Raw genomic sequence first — 23,152 nt, forward strand, 5'->3', positions numbered from 1 at the left:
TATGACTTCCCTTAATCTGGACACTAGACTTCTGCGGATGCAGCCTAGAATAGCCTAACTTTTGTTGTTGTTGCTGTATCACACTGTAAACTCAAGTTAAGCTTGCAGCCTACTAAGATCCCTAGATTTTTTTCACATGCACTACTGACAAACCAGGTGTACTGCATCTTATATTTATGCAGCTGGTTCTTCCTGCCTAAGTGTAGAACCCTACTGAAATTCATTTTGTTAATTTTGGCCCAGTTCTTTTCTATAGTTTTCTTTTCATGCCGCCAATATGGTTGCATGTGGGCTGGTACGGTAACCTTTCGTTGTAGGCTTCTTGGCTGGGCTGCTAATCTGCAGTGCCCATTTTCGCAAAACATGCTTTCAAAGCAGACAGTGCAGAGGGGAATTTTCATTCCAAGGACTGCAAACAGGCAGTTTGTAAAGAATTTTTTATTATTTGTTTCTTCATGAGAAGCACATAATACAGTACACTTTTACTAACAAGTAAAAAAAAAGTGCATATTGCATCCCCTACTGTGAATGTAGTCATACATACATACATACATACATACATACATACATACATTCTCACACACACAACACAGTGTACATAGGTGGGTTTGGTTTTTTAAAATAAAAAACAACAACCCTAGAATAAAAAAGATGTACATTGTACCAGGAACATATTTGTCAGCTTGAATTATTTCACACATTGATAAGGCCAGTTCAGATGGTGATGGGCTTTGCTAACAGTGGACAGTTGAGGTTTTGGGGGGCGAGCTTAGCTCTTGGATGCAACTTATGAAGTGTCATGGAGCAGGTGCCTTTCTATTAGTAATGGCCATTCTTTGCCCTTCAAAACATAAACCCCACTTTCATTTGCTCTGCTCTCCTTTACCACGTCTGGTGGTGGGTGTAGAGCACCAAGTGTGGGGTGCTAACTGGGCCTGTCAATATCTGGACCAGCCAAGATTTTACGAAGAAGCAGCTCCATCTATAGACTTCCAATTTATGCTTCAGTGAGCCCATCAATGTACATTGCCAACACAAACGATAAGCTGACTTGGACTGCAAAACAGAAGAAAAAACAAGAATCAAGATGGGGCATCTCATTTAAAATGTTCAGGAAGAGCATAAGCTGGAGGAACTAAAAGGTCTCCATTTGTGCATTTCAGATTTTAGGCTGGGACACATGTTGGCAGGGAGCACAGGCTCCAGGAGATCCACCTGGTGGAGAGGACAAATTCCTTCTGTCTTTGAGATGCCTTGTGGAGTCCCTGCCTGCCTTTGGCGCTGCATAGATTAATCCAACAAGTGTGCAGTGTGTGTGGAAAGAGGGTCTTTGTATAAGAGCTTTTTCTTTTTAAAAACTCAAAACCACTGTTGACAATTTCTGAAGTAGCAAATGGGACGTCAACGAGCCATTCCAAATGACGAAAGTAACTTCAGATATGTAAGCATGATGTCAACTAAAAGTATTATAGATGGAGCTCTATGGGCACCATGAACATCAGAGGTACCAAGACAAATAAGAGTAAGAACTTCACATAAATACACAGTATTTGTAAACTATCCACAAGGCACTCAATTTAAAAAGAAAGTAAAAGAAGTACCACCAGCTACCATGCCATGCATCTAAATAAGGTAGCAACCTCCTGCTGATTTAAATAATAATAATCTTTGAAATGGTGCACTATGGGCTAGATGCTTGCTATTGGCATAAAGACCTTTGCATGTTTTTTTTTTTTAAAGGACAATGTCAACCTGAGATATACTAATCAAGGTTGTACCCCCAGTTGAACTTTTCCAGGGTAAAAGCAAACATTGCAGTCTTCCATATGCAATAAAGAACTATTTCGGCCATGAACTAAACTCTTAACAATTAACTCCCTGGAACAGGACAGGAGGAGGAGACAGCAGCCCCTTTCATGAGTCAAAATAGAACTCTTCAGCAGGGCTGCTAAGGTTTGGTTTAAAAAGTGTATTGGTAAGCTGTGCTGTGCTCTTATTCTCCACTGGGCAGCCTTAAGGGCTTCCAAGAATGTATATTGCTGCAAGTTTTAAGTTCTATATTGCAAATAAGCATTAGAATGGCAGGGTGGTTCCCAGCACCTGCTGTTGCCAAAATGCATCATACATCAAAGGAGGGAGGAAGCTAAGCAACCAGAAAGGCAAGCTCCCACTGCTCCACCAGGAGCAACACCAGCTGCACAGGGAATGCACAGTTGCCCCAGCAATGACCGGCAAATCTGGTGGTTCTTGAGAAGGGCTGTGGGCCCTGGTCTGTGGCTACATCACTGTGGGAAAATGGTTCAAAGGTGGCTCAGCAATTCATCCAAATAAGTATGTGGCCGGTGAGCCAACTGGGGTCAGGGCATGGGTATGAGAGGTCAGTTGGTCTCCTTCTGCAGCTGCTGCCTTCTTGACTCACAGCTGATTGGGGCTGTAGAGAAATGGGGGCAGGCTGCTTTTGGAGGTTGGCGTTGAGACGTGAGTGAGGGGAGAAGAAAGAGGGTAGCAGTCGCCTGTTGATACCAGATGTCACACACTACACTGGGTAGAAAAGCCAGGCGACAAAGCTGAATCATCCCACGGGTGGCGACTTCTGCAAGAAGCAAGTGTGGCAATGAAATGACTTTCAGCAGTGGACAAAAATGAAAAAGGAACACTAAACACAAAAAGCATTTCATGCTACACACTACAAGAGTCTTGAACCCTGAAAAGGTCTTCTACAGTACTTTGACATGGTCGGCATAAAGTAGTGTTGCACAAATCAACACCCCAGCCCTAAAATTAATGAATCAACAGATTCACTCCACACGGAACCTGCTGGCCACCCAGACACAACCAGAAGCAAGGATCTCTGTATCGGGAGGAGACACACCCATGGGTTTTTGAGAACTGGGAGGACTGCTAATTAATATGTTGAGTACAGCTCATGAAAAGATTCTGAAATTCAAATTTGGCCTCCAAAGCAGTCCTGTGGCCTCCTCCCTGAAACACTGGTCAAAGGGCTCCAGAGGAACAGGTCCAGCATGGTAAGGGTGAATGCTGGGCATCTGGCCTGTGCCAATCTGTTTTGTACCTGGATAGGAAAAGCCACGTGGAACAATACTTATAATCCGAATACACAGAAAACAGCTTTGTGTGTTCCAAGCTTATACTTCCAAGCAAAGAGCAAGGCTTCTGGCTCACAGCATTTGCAGAGAAAGGGTTCTAACAGTTGGCACCTTGTCTGACTTGCCATTTGTGCCTGCTCAGTTTCCACCACAAAGCTTCATTCACACCAGAGGCTAGAGTACAGAAATCGGTGCTGACCATCTCACGCTTGCAGGCTTGATTGACAGGGAGACCTGGAGAAGAATCTCTTTCTGAGGTGTCCCTAAGCCAGCAACAGAATCATAGAATTGTAGAGCTGGAAGGGACCCCAAGGGTCATCTAGTCCAACCCCTCGCAATGCAGAAATCTGTACCATGTCAACAGGCAAAGGAAGATGCCCCAATGACCTGAGTAGGAGATACCCACAATGCACATGGAAGCTCTGCTATGGACTTCAAAAGGTAAGAGCTGGCATGATGGCTTCCACAACTATTCTTCTGTCCCAAGGGCTGCAAGGAGTGACCCCACTGACTGTCCTAAATATTTACCAGCCCTAATGAAATGTGGAGAGCAGCAAGCGGCAAGCCCTACTCTGGGTTCTCAGTAGCACTTGCTCATCAACTGGGACATGAGGCAATCCCCTCTTTGGCCCTGGATTGGCGATTGGGATGGACCATATTCTGTCAGGCCCGAGACCTGTGTTTAGGAAGAGTGAAATGCCAAGAGTCCTCCCCTCCCCTTGGCTTGAGAACCTCTGTGTGAGGCCTTAGAAGTTCTCCAAGACCTGCACCAGACTCACCTCTGGCCTGTGACCAGAACAGTGTGTGGGGAAGGCTCCAAGTGAGGGTTCCCAGGGGAAGGAAGGGTTCCTCTCCTCTGCTCTTGGCACTCCATCCCAGAAGGTTCCAACTAAGTCTGGAGAACCCTGGTGTGCACACGGGGGAGGATGCTCCAAGAACAATCCCTCCTGGACCTTTGAATTACAATGAATATTGCAGAGAGGACCCCCCCCACACACATCTGGTCTTATTGCACAAGTCCCCTCCCTTGTGGTGCTCAGAAATCAGCACAGGCCTTCCCCTTGAGCCCCAAGACACTCTGGCCTCGGTCAGCAAGACCAGCAGCAACAGCAGACCAAGATTCAAGTAACCTTTGACCCCCTGTGTGACTGGTGAGACACACCTCTGGGAAAAGCGCCGAGAAGAAGTCTTTTTTCTTCACCCCCCCCCATGGCACCCAGGCAATAAAACAAAGGATGATGCTGCCCCAGTCCACAAACAGCTCTGGAGCTTGGCAGGGAGCACCATCTGTTCCTGAGGAAACATGCAGCTTCCTTCTGACTGCTGCAAGTTGAGCAAAGCACACAGTTCATTTTAACAAAAATATTAAAAGACAAAAGCGAAAAAGACCCCGATTCCACAGAAACTCTCCCCAATTTCCAAACGTAGGTCAACAGTAGAAAAACCAACCAACCACTGCCACCCAATCCTTTATTCCATGTGTGATCAGCAACCTTAGGACATCAGGGTTATGGGCCCTGTGGGCCCCAGGTGTTGCTGGACTACAACCCTCTTCAGGGGTGGCAGAAGGAGCAGGGCAACATCGGGGGGGGGGGCAGGCTTCCCCTTCTTGTGCCACAATAGCTTTATGATAAGCTCCAAATTCAAAAGGTTGACAACTCAGTATTCAGCTACTGCTGTTTTTAACAGGGGCTCCAGGTTGCCGTCCAAAACAGCATTGATGGAATTGTCTTAGCAAAGCCACATGACAAGAGAAGGCAAGGAGCCACAGGATGATCATCCCACATCCCAGGAGAAACTCAAGATTCCTTCAGCCAGGCAAGTAAAGTCAGACCAGAAAGACCGTCACTCAGGGCACATAAACTCAAAGTCGGCAGGAATGGGGATCTGTGCAGTGGTGTTAACAACAATGACTGAACTGTAACTGTTCAAAAGGAGAACCATCAATTTCGGAACAAGATTGATTTTTGTGTGTTTTTAAAAGAAAAATCCCATGTATAAATACGTGAAGAATGGAGGTAGCATGTTTGGTGTTTCCGTCTTAGGCTCTTACCTCAAGTGCCGCTTTGAACTAGGAAGTTATGCTCAAATTGAGCCGCCAGGGAAACCTTGCAAGAAAGAGTTGTTGCTTTTTCAGCACAGGAGGGGAAGAGGATCTGCCCCTCTGCCCCCCGCCCCCCCGGGAAAGCAGAGGCCCAGGTCACACATGCCACCATCGCCTTCTGAGCCGGGAGGCTGCGAGCGCCTTTTCCACTGGATTGCTAGCCCTGTCAAGTCTCCCCCTTTCCCCACACTACTTGTGGCATCACATGGGAAGGGACTGGGGGGAGGGCAGAGAACTTTATCATCTTTTCGCAAAATGATAAAACTGCATTTAGTAGAGACAACTATAAAAGGAACAAGTTCGTTTTAACAAAGGTCATAAATATGTGTCAGCTCTCCCCCATCCACAGCCTGCCCTTCAACTTTGCCAGAGCGGCTTCTGCCGGCGGCAAGGTGGCTTGCTCTCCAGTGGCCTTCAGGGCGGGCTGGCAGCGCACCACCGAGGACTCGCTCGACTTGGTTTCCCTGGAGTCCGTCAGGGCTGACAGGTCCGTCTCGCTCGCCAAGTCCTCTGAGGACAGGTTGAGGCTGCCCAGCTTGGCCAGGGAGTTGGAGCGCTTCAGCGGGGAGGAGACCGTCAGGCCGGCCAGCCGCAGCCTGGTCTCAATCTCCTGGGTCCGCTGCTTCACCAAGCCCGGCTTCCCTCGCACACTGTGGATGCTGTCGCTGCTGGAGCTCCGCGTCAGGTTGGAGCTCCGGGACGACGACGGTGTGTAGCAGACGGTCTTGAGAAAGTCCTTTGTGAAGCTGCTTGTGTGGTCCACCGTCCGGCACAGGACAGGCGTGGAGGTCTTCTGAGACGCCCCGCCTACCAGGGGGCTTTTCTGCAGCTTCTCAGTGTCATTTTTCATACCCCTGGGTATGGGAAGAGGCTGCTGCTCCTGCTGGGCCACCTCCAGCTCCTGCGTTTCTTCCGGAATGCTGGCGTTCGCCAGGCCCCCAGGGCCCTCCCTCCCAGGAGCAGCTGCTTCAGGCGCTGGCAGGCTCTTGAGGCGCTCCAGCTCCTTCGTGTGCTTCCGGACCAAGCCCGCTTTCTGGAGCTGCAGGAGCGACTCCTGATGCTGCATCAGGTAGCTATTGGTGGTTGGCTTCTCCAAATCCTTGCTGAAGAGCAAGTACTTCAGGTCCTTGGTCTGCCGGGCGTCCCTTTTTGGCGAGGAATCCTCTTTCATCCCATCGCCGAGGACGGGACTCCTCTCGCAGAGAGAGTTTCTCAGGCCAGCTGGAGCCCTAGGGCCATCTCTGGGCTTCTCGGAAGCACTGCAGGGCCAGCCGGCTGCAGGTTTGCTGGGATCAGCGCTCTGCAAGTCACTCCCCGCTAGTAGCGGAGGCAAGCTGATGCTTTTTGCAGTGTGGATTTCTTTTGGGGGAGACTCACAGAATGCCTGCTCCAAAAACGCGGGTGTCCTGTGCAGGAGGAACGGCGGCTGTGTGCAGACCGTGGAACTGCGGGAGGGGGAGGCCAGCTGCAGGGGCTCACACGGTTCCCCAAAAGTGTCGGCTGAGGCACCAGCAGTGGCATACACGCAGTCGGCGCAAGACTTGTAGGAAGGCTTCACTTTGCTGAGGATCCCAAAGATGGCATCGTGCTGAAGGGGACAAAAGAGGCCAGGTTAAGAGGTGCCAGGCATGAAACAAAAATGGGAAAGCAGAACCTTCAATCCCTGCATTGTGGGGGGTTGAACAAGATGGCCCTTGGGGTTATTTCCAGCTCTACCATTCCACAGACCTGGGCACATCATCATGGTAGGGGCACTTCCAGCTGCCCCACTCCTTGCCCTGGAAGCCTCCCAAGTTGATGCTGCAGGAGAGGGACTGAGCCAGTGTAGTATAGCAATAGTAATAACAGTGGTTTGTGTGTCGGACTAGGACCTGGGAGAGTTCCAACCTTCACTTGGCCATGAACTCACCAAGGGAGCCTGGGCTAGTCACAGCCTGTCACCTTGGTGGGGGTGGGGGTGGGATTAAACAAGGAGAGGGAAAACCATGTGCGCCACCTTGAGCTCTGTGGAGAAAAAGGTGGGAGAGCAATGCAATAAATAAGGTAATTGGAGGGGTGTTTCTGGGACCAAAGTAAAACTGCCAAGCTCCCTTGTTGTTTTTGCTCTTGCCAGGAGATGCAATGTGGTTAGTGCAACTGTGTTATATTTACAGTGCTTTTGTTATATTGTGCTTTTGTTATATTTCCTAATACATCTATTATGCTATTATGAAATTGTTCTTGTGATAACTGGTTGTGAGATGTGTTCCTATTTTCTTGGTTGTAAGCCACTTTGAGCACAGAATAGTGGCACAGAAATAAAATTATGAATTGTGAATGAATGAAGGTCTATCAGTGGCTGTTTAGCAGGTCTGCCAGCACATCAGGGCTAGAGCTTAGCCAATCAAGTATATGAGCTCTAATCAGTCCATCAAATCCACAGAAGTTCTAAGGGAAAAACACAAATGTTGGTTTTGGACTGCTTTAGAAGAAGCAGTCTTCCTCACCACTTTCCTGCACCGGACAAAAGTCTGTTATGATGCTACACGTTGTCTGCACTTTTTATAAATACTTGTATTAAAAATAATTTTTAAAAGACTTTGCCCAACTGGTTAGGAAACGTGGGTGGCACTGTGGTCTAAACTACTGAGCCTCTTGGGCTTGCCAATCAGAAGGTCGATGGTTTAAATCCCTGTGACAGAGTGAGCTCCCATTGCTCTGTCCCAGCTCCTGCCAACCTAGCAGTTCAAAAGCACACCAGTGCAAGTAGATAAATAGGTACGGCTGCAGCGGAAATGCATTTCAATGCACTCTGGCTTCCGTCTTAGTGTTCGTTGTGCCAGAAGCAGTTTAGTCATGCTGGCCACATGACCCGGAAAGCTATCTGTGGACAAACGCCGGCTCCTTCAGCCTGAAAGCAAGATGAGCGCAGCACCCCATAGTCACCTTTGACTGGACTTAACCATCCAGGGGTACTTTACCCTTTCCCTTTTACTTACTAGGTAATTGGAACCTTTTGTGTTCTAAGGCACTGTGTCTCTCAATTACCAGGTGCTTGGGGGTGGGGGTGGAATCATAGAACTGTAGAGTTAGAAGGGACCACAAGGCTCTTCTAGTCCAACCCCCTACATTGCCGGAATCACACCTAAAGAATTCCTGACGGATTGCCATCCAGCCTCTGCTTAAAAGCCTCCAACAAAGGAGGGTCCACCGCCTTCAGAGGGAGACATTCCATTGTCCTCTTACACTCAGAATGTTCTTCCTAATGTGTAGTCAGAATCAGAACAAGGGAGGGCTGTGGCTCACACTTCTGATGTCAATCTGGCTGGCTGCTCTCAGAAACAGACTAGGCTAGGGGTGGCCTGTGCCTCCTACCACTAGGCTTGGCAGCCCAGTCTCCTGAAAGGGCACCGTGGGGCGGTCCTTGGGGACCCTGGCTGGATTCAGTGGGGCTGTTCTTCCGTTAAGGACAAAACTGAGTGGCATTTCCATCTAGGAGCCCAAAGTGCATGGACATACTTTGCCAGGAATGAGAGACCCTCGGCCTGTAAGCCAGCAGGCTGCTTTCCTGAAGCCATGCCCACAACACATAATGTCAGGCATGGGGGCAGACCAAGTGAAGGGTATGGAAAGGGACCGAAGCCCCTGCCCATCAGTTGATATGCAGGGAGTTCAATTCTGCATGGGCCCCAAGGGCCAACTCTGGCAGGTGGGCAGGACAACCCACCTGTCAGTTATCCCCATATGTCACTATAACTTCTGATGGCAGGTGGGTGAACTTACAGGACCTCTGCCCCTTTCTGCATGTCAAAGTGAAACTTCCAGAACCAGGGAAGCCAAATTCACAAGGAGCTGCTGTGGCCGGGAGGAGAGTTTCTTGGGACCTGGAGTGTGGTGGCCCAGAGGGCTCTCTTAGACTCCCTTAATGCAGCAGGAATAATGCCAGCACACCTTCCTAGGAGGCAAATGCAACTGAAGATGTAAACCACTTAGCAAAAATTAGAGGTGCTATGGAAGTTAGGAGAGAATTATAAACACCATTTTTCCATGGTCTGAAGGCTTGGTTTAATGCATCCAACCCAGCCCAGAAGCGGGGGGAACCTTGGTGACACAGCACCACTACTGGGGGTCCTCTGGGGAGAGGATGACTCAGGAGAACCAGGTTCACAGTACAAGCTCCACCTCAGCAAGGAGCTATTTTTCAGTTCTGCCCTGATGGCAAAAATACAACGAATCCCCTACTGTCCCTCTCTGGTTTTTAAGTGTGCTAGAAGGAGCTGCAGAAATGAAGAGAAACTTGCTCTTTTAAAAATAACGGATGACAACGGTCCAAGGGACCTCTTGGCTGGCACACGCCACTCACAGTGGTGGAGAAAACCAGTGTCAGAGCACCCAGCTTCCTCCCTGTGAGTCAGGATTTCCTCCTTCCCGCCAGACAAAGCCACAGAGAGCTTCCTCATTGAAGCAGCCACCACAGAAATAGCAGCCTTTGTCAGCATTGTGGGAGATTTCCTCAGCTGCTGGCCTCCTCCTGCACCTGGCTTGGGCAGGGAAAAAAGGGGTGAGCTTGAGGGGCCAGGCAGGATGCTTCTGACTGAGAAGGCCGACTGGGAAAGTCTTGAACTGCCTGAGGGAAGCAGTCACTCAAAGCGCATAGCTGAACTCCTCCCTCCGGAGGGAGAGATGGCCACCAACTTGGGTTGCTTTAAAAGAGGATTACAGTAGTACCTCGGGTTACAGACGCTTCAGGTTACAGACTCCGCTAACCCAGACATAGTACCTCGGGTTAAGAACTTTGCTTCAGGATGAGAATAGAAATTGCATGGCGGCAGCGGGAGGCCCCATTAGCTAAAGTGGTCTTCAGGTCAAGAACCGTTTCAGGTTAAGAACGGACCTCCAGAACAAATTAAGTTCTCAACCCGAGGTACCACTGTAAATACATTCATGGAGGAGAGGGATATCAATGGCTCCCAACCAGGATGGCTCTGCTCTGCTTCTGCATACCAGTCACTGGAAACCATGTCAGAGGAGACTGCTCTTGCGCTCAAATCCTGCTCTCTGGTTTCCCACAGGACTCTTGTTGGCCACTGTGAGAAGAGGATGCTGGACTAGACAGGCCATTAGGTCCCTTCCAACTCTACAACTCTATTATTCTCTTTTTAAGAAAAGAAAAGCCTACTCCTACTGCTACTTCTCCGTGTGAACTTTCCTGGAGACAGCTTACATGTTCTCTTCTAATAGTTGGGCCTCACCCAACCCTCCCAGGCTGCCTGTGTCCCCTATGGAAAGAAGGGCTACTTACACCCCAGAAAGGAAAGCACAGTTCAGAGAGGGATATTCCATCACATGATGCATCCCTGAAGATCCTGCTTTGGGGGACAATATGAAGCATGGACTTCCGTACTAAGGGAGAGGGTGAACGGCAACAAAGTATGAAATGACCTCCTGAAGGACTCCAAACAAGAACAACTACCATGATCTGCCTTTGGTCATGCCAAGGCATGCAACAATATCCGTGTGTGTGTGTGTGTGTGTGTGTGTGTGTCAGTCATACACACAACCAAACACTCTGATGTGCTCAACTGAGCTCCACAGTTCAGTCCAACACACACCTCAAAATCCTCAGGGCAGCTCCTCTTGCTGTTGTTGTTGTTCAGGTTCTCACAGTTCCACCGGCTCTCCTCCTCCTGTGCAGATGAGTGACGCTTCCAGCGCTCAATGAGCTTCTCCTCTGCAGGGTCTCCTTCTTCCGGGACAGCAAGCCTGGGTACAGCTCCGGCCTTCAGGAGGCTGACCTCAGGATTCCCCCCCACAGTTTTCTCCCCAGAGACCTCTGCTCTCTCCACGCTCTTCAGCCTTTCCACTGGAGGCTCATCAACAAACCCCAAGAAGGGCAGCTCTGTTGCTGCCAAATCTGCCTCCTCCTCCTCCTCCTCCTCCAGGAGAAAGTCCCTCTCCAGGTCCTCCAGCTGGAAAAGTGACTCTCTGTTCACAGGCAAGGAGTCAGAAAGGCGCCTGAAACAGTAGTGGAAGCCCACGGCCTCCTGGCTTGTGCGGGGGTCTGCACAGCTGGGCTGGCAAGGAGCATCCAGGTCAACATCCAGACTGTCAAGCAGATAGTCACTTGGGCCACCAGAGCTGCCCAAGTTCTGGGGGAGGCTGTCCTCAGGCTGTTGCTTCCATAGCTTGTTATGACGCTGTTTGCTATGGGGCAAGGCAGCCGGGTTGGGGGAGGGGAGAGAGAGAGAGAGAGAGAGAGAGAGAGAGAGAGAGAGAGAATAAATTAATCATGTGTTTCTCAAAGTTCCTCACCAGGCCTCCTCTCTCTCAGCTGTCACCTAGGGGCAGCCATTCCATAGGACTGCCTCAGTGAGAGAGACAGCAAGCAGCAGGGCTCAGTCCATCAAACTTTGCTGAAATGTCCAACAACATCAGGCACCCCCTGCATTTGCAAGCTGGTCATTATAAGAACAACTGTTTAGGAATGGGTGCCTAAGTTTGATTTCCCTCCTTGTCCCTTTCCCCTTGTGTGTTATATGTTGTTCTTATTTCTCTCCTTTTTTTTTTTAGTTTGCAAGCCTGTGGGGCAGCGACTGTCTTGTTTTAAGGGATGGAAGCCTCTGACAGCCTTTTTGGTGAGCAATGCCCAAAATGAGAATGAATTAATGTATGAATAAAACCTTGAATCAGGCTCAGAGCAGACTGGCAGCCCATGAAGACTTCATCACCTGCCTTTTCTTTTCTCTTCTTTTAAAGTAATTTGTATGGCTGTTGTTTTTTTTCCATTTTAGAGTTAAGAAAAGACAAAGGCAAGAGAAGAAGAGGTGCACTAAGTCTGAGGCATATGAGCACCTCCTTCTTCTGAATGTGTGGATCTGTCCTGAGCTCCACCATTTCAGACAGAAGAACAATGGGGCCAATGCTTACCTTGCTCCCTCCCCTTTCCCTCCCAAGCACCAGCGCCCTACCTGGCATCCAGAATGCCCTCGTACTCCAGGAGCTGCCTCATGAAGCCAGCATTGGGTCTAGCGATGCTGCGCTTCTGCTTGACGTAATTGTATGCTTTCTCCAGGGGCCAGCCAAATTCCTTCATGGCGTACGCGATGACGGTGGAGGCAGAGCGACTCACACCCATTTTGCAATGGACTAGACACTTGGAGCGGTTTTTCCTGTAGAGGGGAGGGAGGGAGGGAGGGAGATTGGCAGCTGGGGGAAACAACCATTCTTGGTTCTGCAGCACAAACTGGGACACTTGAAAGCTTTTGTGAATCAAGATTCCAAGCACCTCTTTGATTTGTCAACAAACAAGCATTTATTTAGGGCATGGGTATAGTAGCTTTGGCTGCCTGGCAGCACAGCACAGGTGCTCATAATAGCAATGGCCACAAAGCCTCTGTAAGTGAGTAAGAGCTCTGAACTCATATCCCAGCCCACTTATGTACTGGTTGGGAGAGGGAGAGTGTTAAGGCAGTTCCATCTCTCTCCAACTCAGCTCCACATCTGTATATAAGGATAATGCAAACACACTCTGCAGGGCAAGTGTGAGAATGAATGAAGCAGAGGGTCATAAGGCGCTATGCAGCACACAACAAATAGCCCCGTCCACATCAGAGGCATGGCTGGTGGTGACACGAGAGAGAGCCTTATCTGTGGCTGCTGCCATATTGAAGGATTTCCTCCTGAGAGGCTATATGGGCTCCCTCTTTCCATTGGCAGGCCGAGAGCTTCCTGCTCAAAACGGCCTCTGGAAACTAAGGTGCAAACAATGCTGATCGCTGGGCAGCTGTCAAGGCAAACTGTAGTTCAACTGCTGGCTCTAAATGTGTTCTGATACCTTGGTTTTTAACTAGTTTGTTTTCCTTTGTATTTTATAATGATGTTTTTAAATGTTGTAAGCCACCCTGAATCCCAACTTAGGAGAAGGGCAGATTATAAATACAATAAATAAACAGTTAGCTTATACAATTTTTGTCAAGACACCAACGCCAGTGATTTCGGGGACAGGCCAGCCGGTGGCTCTCTCTGGGCTGGTGCAGCCTAGTGGCTGAGGGACTTCCCAGGAAAACACTGGCTCTGCTGGGTGCAACAACACAGGAGGACTGCTGACCTGCCTTTCAAGGCTGTTGGAAGGATTACTGAGACCATTGAAGGTTCCTTTGTGCCATATGAACGCTAAGTATCATCAGTGAAAACAGATAGCAAGGGAACCTTTATTTTCACCAGCAGGACACCAGGGACATGGAGCTGCCTGGGCATGACTGCTGCTGCCATCCTGCCTTTCTTGTAAACTTTGCTGGTGAAGCTGCCTTTCTGTTTGGAGGCAGAGCCCTGGGCTGTACGCACCACAGTGAGGCTCTCCCAGCATCCAGAAGAGGGCTTCCCTCATCGCTCCCGGAACACGGCATGCGGAAAAAGTGTCCCTTCTGTGCATCAGCTTACTTGGCTTTGTTGATGAAATGGTAGGCCTCGTTCCAGTGGGCAAGGAGGTCGGTGGTCTCTTCATCATAGACCCTGATGTTGTGGTACGCAAACAAGCCAGGGAAAAAATTGTCAATCTCCCTTGTGACGTTTAAGATGTAGTCAACGCTGCAAACATAGGAACAGATCAAGACAATGTTTGTGCAAAACAGCTGAAATGTCTCCTGCACTAGCGCCACTTGGACTTACAATCCCACCCGCTCAAGATTACCCAAATGATGACCTCTTGGCCCTTCTATTGACTGCTGCCCATATGGAGATAGCCAGATGCTGGAAAACCGGAATTGGGCTGAACAGTGATTCTTGGTATGGTCAATAGCACTGGCTGAACAACTAACATGCCAGGTCAGAGCAGCAAAGGGCAAACACAAACTATTCCTTTTATAACGTATGGCAGATGTTTATTGAATACATAAATTGTTCAGGCTGTGGCAGGAATCCACCCAGCACTCATGCGAAAGTGTGGTGTGATCTTTCAGAGTAATCAAATGAAACTTTGTTACATAGCATGACAAAAGTCTGTAATTTTATCAGGGCAAGTTATTTGTTGTTTACTGTTGTAACAACAGTTTTATAAGAGACTGTGGTTTTATCATGGTGGTGGGGGCAGGGAAAACAGCAGCATTTCTCCCTGTCACAAGGCCATTGCCTGGTTTGTAACAACAGAAATTCTGCACCAGGAAAACCTCAAGTTCTGCATCTTTCATGACATATGCAGGCATCTGCCCGTTTTGCTTTACTTCCCATAAGCTATTCTGCCATTTTACTTGTTTGCATAATGTACTCTATTATGCGCTAGCAAAAAGAGCTGTGCTGGGCACTGAAAATCTCCCTGGAGATCTAGAAGCCTCGCTCAGCCGTCCTGTGAATCAGAGTTGGAATGGCTTCCAAGGGTCATCTAGGCCAACCGCCAACAGAGGACAAGGCTCCTGGGACTGAAATCAGCAGCGCAGGATGAGGACTTTTAGCACATGCAGTTTCTCCCAGCGCTGCCACACCACAACAGGAGAACCTGCACTTGATGAAATTCTCTCTTCTAAACCACCTGTTAAAAATCAAACTGGCCAATTTGCCACCTCTCCTCGACTTAGCCAAGGCCTCCTTTGTGCTGCCTTAAAATGCAGCAGAACTCAAAATGTTTTGATTAGAACCAATTGTGAAAGTTAAATGAAGACACAAAGATTAACCTGGTTGAGCCTCAGTGTTCATACCTTGGCGTATTAAGTTGCAATCCGAAGTTAGGGTGGAAAAATAAATACTTAATTCCGAAACACCAGCATCAAACCTTGACAAGTCAGCATAAAATGCACAGCAGCTGGTTTTGGCACAGAGCCAACATGTCCTCCCTGCCCCCCCCCCCCCGATGTTTCAAAAGAAGAGCCTCAGTGACCAGGGATTACCAGCTAACTGAGGAGCTGGAAAACATGGTACTCACCCAGAGCCCCGTAGCTCCTCCAGGTTGGAGGCATTCCACTCGGAACCCTGGAAGAACCACACTAGAGTCAAGACACACAACAAAAGCAGCACCACATAGGCGTTCGTGGCAAAGGCTTTCAAATGACTGGGCTCACCTGCTTGGCAACTTACCAGGTACAGATGGTCAAAAATGAGAGAGGGCTTGTCCATCTGCCCCAGGATTAGCAGCATCTCATTGTCAATGAACTCTTTGAACTCCTTCAAGTTGCAGCTCATGTGCTTCTCCAGCTCATTCCGTATCTAGACGGGCGAGAGAGTAGCAGAGTGAGGAAGGTGGCCAATCCACCTGAACACGGACTGGCCATGAAGGGAGTCACTGCTCAGCGTGAAGGAAGCCCCGAGTCCAACCTCTGGCACCTCCTGTTAAGAGGATCAGGCACCATGAGTCAAGAAAGGCCCTTTCTCTTCCGGAAGCCTCAGGGGGGAACCTGGGCTAGATGGACAAGAGCAGCTTCTTATGTACCACATTTACTTATTTATTTAAAAAACATTTATGTATTGCTGCTCATAAAAAGCAGATTACAACTATTGTAAAAAACCATACCATAAAAGAGATATTAAAAAATTAAAATAAGAAATCAGCTGGCTATCATGGAAATAAGTATTCTTAATTGCCTGCATAGACCTGATGGAATAGAAAAGTGCCGGCTGAATCTCTAGTGTTCCCCACAGCTGGGCCAATGACACCAAAGACTCAGTTTCTTCTTGTCAAATGAGCCTCACCAACTTGGGGAACAACCAATGACGTTGCCCCTGCAGATGATCCCAGTGATCGTACTGGGATGTCAGGGTTCAGGCACTCCCTGATGTACCCTGGACTTAAGCTGTTGTAGATGGGCAGTCAGTGCAGATGCTCAACTATGGTGTCATGGGTTGTCAGCCAGGACCCCCATCAGCAGTCTGGGGCCTACACGGAGAGAAGTACTTTCAGGCTCCTAGGCAGAAACTGTTCTCAGAGCTACTGGAGCAGAACACCCTTCAACTAGTGAGGTGGCACCTTACAGTTGATACCAAAGGGAGGGGCCCCCAAGGTCAAGATCCTGGGAAGCCCCTCAGCTGTGGGAACGGATCACCAACACAACTAGGTTAGAATGCCATGGGGGGGAAGTAAGTCACGGAGTCATCCTCAAGGTTCAAACTATCTAAACATAATTATCTGCAAGGGAGGGGGGAAGCACAAGGAGGTGTCCATGGTTCTCCACCTCCTCAGGTAGGTTGGACAGAGAGGCAGTGGCTGGACCAAGGTCAGCCAGAGAACTTCATGGCTACATGGGGATTCGAACCCTGGTCTCTCCCAGGTCCTAGTCAGACATTCCTACCACTGCATCACACTGCAACAATAGTAGTAACAACAACAATATAGGGCCTCCGATTTTGTTTGCTAGGCAGCGAAGGAAGCAAGGCAGTCCCAGGACAGGCCCCCGGAGGCTCTGCTTACTTCTTTAGAGGTTACGTTCTCCAGATCTTTGCTCATCATAATACTTCGGAGTTTGGCCTTGATGTGGCGTTCTGCCCGCTCCCTCTCAGTTGGTCTGGAAAGGCAAGAAAGGGAAATGGGAGTTTCCCAGCAAAGAAATCTGTGGGGCTGCGAACCATGGGGCCTGACGCCCAATGAAGAGCTGTTCCCTGGGAACCCAGGAACTTCTGCTTTCATTGCAAAAGCAATCAAGTTACTAGTGCTCATGTGAAAGAAAAGCTAAACTCAGGCTACAAAGTCAGTGTTTACTGAAGATTCAAGCAGACTGGATGCGTAGTGCTTTCAGTAGCTAAGCAGTGAAAATACACTTTGGCCACCATCTTGTTCCTCCATAGAGCTGCATCCCAGTATTTCACGGAATACACCCAAGTACCTATCAAAATCCTACATATACTATCCCCTTCTTGCTTTCCACGGTTCCATCCTGGTTTTGAGGTGGGGGAGGGGAAAGAACACATAATTTCCCCCAGAACTGTAGAGCACCAAGCACAATTTATGCCCAGGATTGGTTTTCACATTTAACTCTGAGGAGGAGAGCCCGCTGGATCAGGCGAATGGCCCATCTAGTCCAGCCTCCTCTTCTCACAGTGGCCAACCAGATGCCCATTATGGGAAACCTGCAAGCAGGAGCCGAGCACAAGAGCAGCCCTCTCCCCTTCTGTGGCTTCCAGAAACTGGTGCCTCTGGCTGTGAAGGCAGAGCATAGCTCACGGGGCTATGAATATAAGAAGCCTTCTATTTGTGGGATTTCTCTAGTCAGAACACCTCAGACCAAAACCCAAAGGGGAGGACTCACGTGTCCACATATAGAGCTGGCGAGTCAGGGCGTGTGGACTCCAAGTCCTGCATGGCGTTCCACTCATTGATGCAGCTTTGCTCGGAGGCGATGCAGCTCTCATAGTACGTGGCCCAGACGAGCGCCATCCCGCCAGGGAAGTAATTGTGCCTCCGAGCCACCTCACAAGCCTTGTGGAGGATCTGCAAAGCGGACCTGCAAGCATGGAAACCCAGAGAGAGAAAAATTGCCCAAGCGCAAGGACACAGGAATGGGGGGAGGCAGAGGGACTGATAAAATAATCTGCAGAGGAACAAACATTAACAGCGGCAAAGTTTCACTACGGTTGAGCTGTTGAATCTATAAATTATGAACATAAAAGAGCCTGCCAGATCAGACAAAAGGGAGCCCAAATAGTCCAGCACCCTGTTCTCACAGTGACCAGCCAGATTCCCATGGAAACCCACAAGCAGGACCCAAGCACAACAGCACTCTTTCTTCCTGCAGTTTCCAGCAACTAATATTCAGAAGCATCTACTGCCTCCAGCTGTGGAAGGCAGAGCATAGCAATCCTGGCTAACAGCCAATGATATCCTTAATCTCCTCCATGAATTTGTCAAATCCTCTAATTACCTTCACATAAGTCTCAATGCAGTTTACAAGCATATGATAAATACAACTAAAATACCCCCCCAAAAAAGGGGTTTGAAATCAGAATCCATGCTAACTGGTTTTACTGAATTAAGATGCAAGCTGAACAGTTTAAGGCACCTGAAGCAGAGTACTAGGTGATGCTTTCCCAGAAGTGGGATGTAATTATGGAAGAAGTTTCACATTTGAATTTTCTCCCATCCCATAAAGGTACAGGAGTTGTGCCATCCCTGTCCCCGGCACGGGACGACAGAGGCCAAGTAGCAGGAACAGTGAGTTACTTGTTGATTACATTTCTCTCCTCTGTCGCACCATGGAACCCAAGGAGGCATTTGTGGGGATCCCTGTGCAAGAACTACCTCTTCATGTGCCTTCATCAGGTGGCAGGAAGGATGCTTCCCAGAAACACCATCCACATGGCTGCAATGCCTCCCCCCCCCCCCCCCCCCGCTGTTTGCACTGGTGTGGTTGAAATTTCAGGAGGCCCTTCCCACCAGTCTTTCACCACAAAGAGTGGTTTCCACACCCCTGCATTTCAAGCAGGACCACCACATACTTTGTGTCTATAAACTGGGCCTTGGTAACATACAAAAGCGATTAAGTGCAGGGCAAGAACATAATCCACTGGTGGCTGGGCCCATGCCTGCACCAGCCCTTAATATTCTAAGGGGGAGGGTGCCCTCTCCAGGCCTCCTCTGGGCACTCTTTTTGCATGTGAGCAATACAGGCACAGGCCATGCTGAGCTGGACTGGAAGCACAACAGAAAGTAAGCCAATGTGCAAAAGTCCCCGTGGAAACTTGTTAGGTGACAAGATAACAGATGGCTAAAGATGGCTCTGTTCCACTTGGCCTCAGGCAAAAGACTGGGTGTAGGATATTAACATGTGGGGTCAACAGCAAGCCTTTCACAGGACAGCTGCAGTTATCACTCAATAACCTGAAAGTGTGAAAACTGTTCTCAAGTCATCATAGATCACAGCCTCTGCTCCCCCATGGCAATTATACATTAGCAAGCAGCAAGGGACACATGCCTGAGCAGAGGTGAAAAGAAGAGATCGGGGAGGCACAGAAGCTAGAAAGGGCCTCCCTTGCAGGCAGAAGGAGCTGGGTTCAATCTCTGGACTTTCCAGGAAGGGCTGTGGAAGACTCTTCTTTGCCTGAGACCCAGGAGAGCCACTGCCAGCCAGAAGAGGCAATGCTGGGCTATGCAGACCTGAGAAAGTGTGCTTCCTATGTTCTTCATCACTAGGGTTGGTATAACTTGAGATCCCTCCTCTGCCCTAGGTTGTATCCTACTAAGGCTTTGTAAAAGACTGAGTGAAGGAGAGGGTTCTAGGGAAAGGTGAAGCTGCGAAGTTCTATGAAAAGGTTTTAAGGATGGATTTCATTTCTTGGTGTTCTACATCTGCAAAGCTTCTGCACAATTTATATACCTTTTTCTTCATGCTGGGTACTCCCGTTACTCACATTATTAGCCTTCCTAAATCATTTACCATTCCAACTTCATGCTCTGGTTCAGCAAGACACCAAGAGTGTTGAGACTCTCCCATGGGACAGAAATTCAATTTCCCAGCCTGTCTTTAGAAACCTAAAATGTAAGAGTGGGTTTGCAGCCTGGCAGATTTGATGGACAAGGAAGAATGGCTCCAATTTATTCATCTCAACCATCTAGTTTCCCTCTGGTGCTTTTTCTAAAGAGAGGAGCTAAGTTATTTCATAATTTATGGTCAAGAGTTGGCCTAGCCTTCTAGGACCCCCCTCCCCCTCCAGCAACTGCAGCAATTCAGTGATTGAGTTGTTCTGGGGGGTGGAAGGCAGGGATTGTTTGTCAGGAGTGCAGGTGAAAGGCTACATTTTGTTGTCTAGAAGGGAACGAGAAGAGTCAACTGCTGAAGAAAAAGAAAAAAGTTACTCACCACATTGCTTGAACTGAAACGGGCTTGAAGATATGCATCCTTCCTGCAGTGCTGACGCTGAACCCACTAGCAAGGAGACCAAGAGAGAGATGAAATCACTCTATGCTCCCGAGGCCATGCATCACAAGCTACTGTCGCTGCGGTTATTACTATTATGAAGAAGAAATCATTCGCACTCTTAGGGCTATGCATCACAAGTTGCTGTTAGTAATACTATTCATTCTTAAACTGCTTTATAACCAAAGCTCTCATAAAGTCTATATAATGTTGTATTGCTAACTACAGAGCTTCAATATTCAATAAGAAGTTGAGGGTTTGGTCGCGTACCAAAAAGACACACCCTTAACAGTAGCTAAAATATATCTATACTAACAACTCGGAGTTTCCCAGCAGACCTGCTCTGCCTAACATCGCCTTCGTTTTGCTAGCCGCCAAAATGCTCTTCTTTCTTACCCATCACCATCTAGATGGATCTTTGTGTCACTCCACAGACGCAGAACCATCCCGATGGTGCAGCTTTTGCTACCAAGAAAGAGAAATGACAATGTTTGACAGGCTTCAAACACATGTGGACTTCAACAAAACAACGGCCAGATTTCATGCATTTGTTAATTACATTTTCATTCTGTCGGGGTGGCATATATGGTCCTCTCTCCTGCCACAATGCCTCCATTTTATTTTCCCTTGTGAAGCAGGTTAAGCAGAGAAAAGTGAATGGCTGGCAGACTAGGGGCTCTGGTTCAAGTCCAAAACTCTGGGCCTCTCACAATTGTTTAACATCTTCAAGATGCCTTTCAATTCCCACACAAACATCCCGGGCTGGTGTTCTAGAGAAGGACACCTTAGCAAACAGCCACAGATTTCTGGTGAGTGTTCTTGCTGTGGGTGGGAGTAGGTATCCAGAGTTTGCCCCTACACATGACACCTGAACATCTTTTATATTTTATTGTCAACTCAAGTGTCACTGACACCCTAAGCCTTTGCATTAAAATAAGACTATGTTTACGTGTGTGGCTTCTACTGCAATTCTTTTGGATGATCACTGACCCCCACAGAAAACAACAGGCTGGTGGCATTTTTTTTCAAACCTGCACTCACCTCTCCTTGCTTGAAAAGTCTACTCCCAACAGGATATTCTCCTCCGTGTCTTGGCGTCCGGTGCTATAGACAACCACCATGTACCTCACCCGGTCTGTCCAGACACTTTCCAGACGCACAGCCTAAAAACCAGCAAGAAAGTTCTCAGTGCCCACTTCCTTCACACCAGCCTCTGAGAGCCCATATTCTGTTCTATTAAAGTTACAGGTGTTCCTCTTTAAGTCAATGTCCCAGATTTTCACAAGCTCTGTACTGGCTTACCTAAGTATGTTTCTGAGCAGATAAAAGGGAGGGTGACTTAAATGGATTTGCACCCCACCAAGCGGTTGACACTTTTGCCCTGCTCTGTTAATGAAGTGAGGAAATGTTCTCTAAAGGAGCAGTGGAAGACCTGTGGTGGCCCACCGACTGCTGCTGGACTACAACTCCCATCATTCCTAACCACTGGCCTGGGGCTGATGGGAGCTCAGCAAGCTCTAGAGAGCTACACCTTCCCCACCCCTGCTCTGAAATAGGCTCCTTGGGGCCTTTTAGGAAGCAGCCCAAGAGACAGTAGGAAGCCAGTGCAGATGCTCAAACCACAATTCAAACAAGGCAGCACCCTTGGATTTCAATGGGAGAAACTGAACTCATCTTTGAGCTGGCTTGTGGCTCAAGCTGGATTACTGTGCCAGTAAAATGATTCCAAGGGCTGCTCTTCTTCAAATGCTGCCTTCACCATCCTGCATTTTAAGCACCACCTGCGGATCTGCCATACTCTCTCTCTCAAGCACCGTACAGAGACTGTGGTCCAGACATATGGGAGTTGGGGAATGAGCAAGGCCTCTTACCAATTTGATCCTGTCCTCACAGCGAAGGAGGTTGATCATCACCTGAAGATGTTGGGGCAAATCACCTGCAGATCCACAAGTGAGAAGCCATCAATAGATATGGATTAGCCTGATGCTTTGAACTGTGTGATATTCCACATCAAGTCCATATGGTTCAAGAATGGTATGCCTAAAACTACGTTGGTTTTGCTTCCCATTCCTTTAGACTTCCCCAGTCTGCCTCAGAGAGTTTAAGAAATGGCAGAACATCGTTCATATTAGAGCCACCCCTGCAAACCACTGCTGTGTTTAGCTTTGGTCAACTGTGCACCACGTCAACTGCTCTGAGAAGCGGCTGCTCTCCAAGGGGCATTTTTCCAGCCCAACTGCCTGAATCCTTTTCCATGGTGGATGCTTGTCCTGTTCCAGCACTGAGTTGGTTTGTGTTGGACATTTGGGTACAACTCAACTTGCAGAAGAGTCGTTTGCATGGAGTAAAGACAGGAAAAGTGAGGGACCTCCACATTCCCAGACTATCCCTGTACCTTTAACTCAGAGGTTTCCAACCTTTTTGAGTCCACAGCTCCCTTTACCAACTACATTGTTTCGGCGGCACCCCTGTGGGGCTCAGGAGCCCAGTTATGTAACCCCTTCCTCCAGAGCTGGCAGCCTCTCACCCTTTTGGGAACACCCTCCCTTGTGAAGTATTCCCTCGGCTTCCTCTCCCCTCCTTAGGATTCCCCTGGTCTCTGAGCTGCCCCCCCCTGCCCCAAAGAGAGGGGCCTCCTTACACTGCCCCACAGGGGCCTGGGACCTGTCTGTCCATTCCCAACAGCAAGGGCTGGCAGACTGCCTGGCTAGGCTCCCTGGCCCGCTTGCTTGCTTACTCAGAGGCCGCCTCAACTCCTGACAACCAGCACCCCCTGGCCAGCCCCAGAGGCACCATTTGCCCATGGAGCTTGTAGCTACGGCTGATGCAACAAACAGCTGTGCAAGCCTTTGGGAGGCAGAGATGCAAGAGGGCATCAGAGGAGAGAGGGAAGGAAAGGGGGACGGAGACCAGTGTTGCCTGCGGCACCCCTGACCATCATTCAAGGCACCCCAGGGTGCCACAGCAAACGGGCCGAAAACCACTGCTTTAACCTATTGGCTTACTTCTTTACCTCCTTGTTGTTTAACGTTAGACTGATAGGATGCATCCTGCTTTACACCTTCCTCCTGCTCCTGACACTTCTCTCTCAGACCTCAAGCTGAGGGGTCACCTTGGAACTATACTCTGAG

The 23,152-nt window shown here is 48.8% G+C and overlaps 1 protein-coding gene across 4 annotated transcripts in view; it reads right to left on the reverse strand.

Annotated features, from left to right (window-relative positions):
• Positions 1–423: 423 nt before the first annotated feature.
• Positions 424–23,152, reverse strand: part of SSH1 (slingshot protein phosphatase 1) — a 53,488-nt gene continuing 30,759 nt past the window's right edge. For 3 of the 4 annotated variants that reach the window (XM_083710094.1, XM_083710096.1, XM_083710095.1), the window contains 12 exons: positions 21,893–21,957; positions 21,063–21,184; positions 20,418–20,486; positions 19,965–20,030; positions 17,418–17,612; positions 16,583–16,676; positions 15,256–15,384; positions 15,104–15,150; positions 13,630–13,776; positions 12,159–12,359; positions 10,803–11,394; positions 424–6,799 (listed from right to left, as the gene is read on the reverse strand). In XM_083710094.1, coding sequence (XP_083566220.1) covers positions 5,540–6,799; positions 10,803–11,394; positions 12,159–12,359; positions 13,630–13,776; positions 15,104–15,150; positions 15,256–15,384; positions 16,583–16,676; positions 17,418–17,612; positions 19,965–20,030; positions 20,418–20,486; positions 21,063–21,184; positions 21,893–21,957 — 2,987 coding nt within the window. In that variant the 3' untranslated portion in view covers positions 424–5,539. Of the gene's footprint in view, positions 6,800–10,802; positions 11,395–12,158; positions 12,360–13,629; positions 13,777–15,103; positions 15,151–15,255; positions 15,385–16,582; positions 16,677–17,417; positions 17,613–19,964; positions 20,031–20,417; positions 20,487–21,062; positions 21,185–21,892; positions 21,958–23,034; positions 23,142–23,152 lie in introns of those variants that run through there. The other variant, XM_083710097.1, reaches the window with a different exon arrangement.

Source organism: Podarcis gaigeae (assembly GCF_964106915.1).
Source record: "Podarcis gaigeae genome assembly, chromosome: 13".
Taxonomy (NCBI): domain Eukaryota; kingdom Metazoa; phylum Chordata; class Lepidosauria; order Squamata; family Lacertidae; genus Podarcis; species Podarcis gaigeae.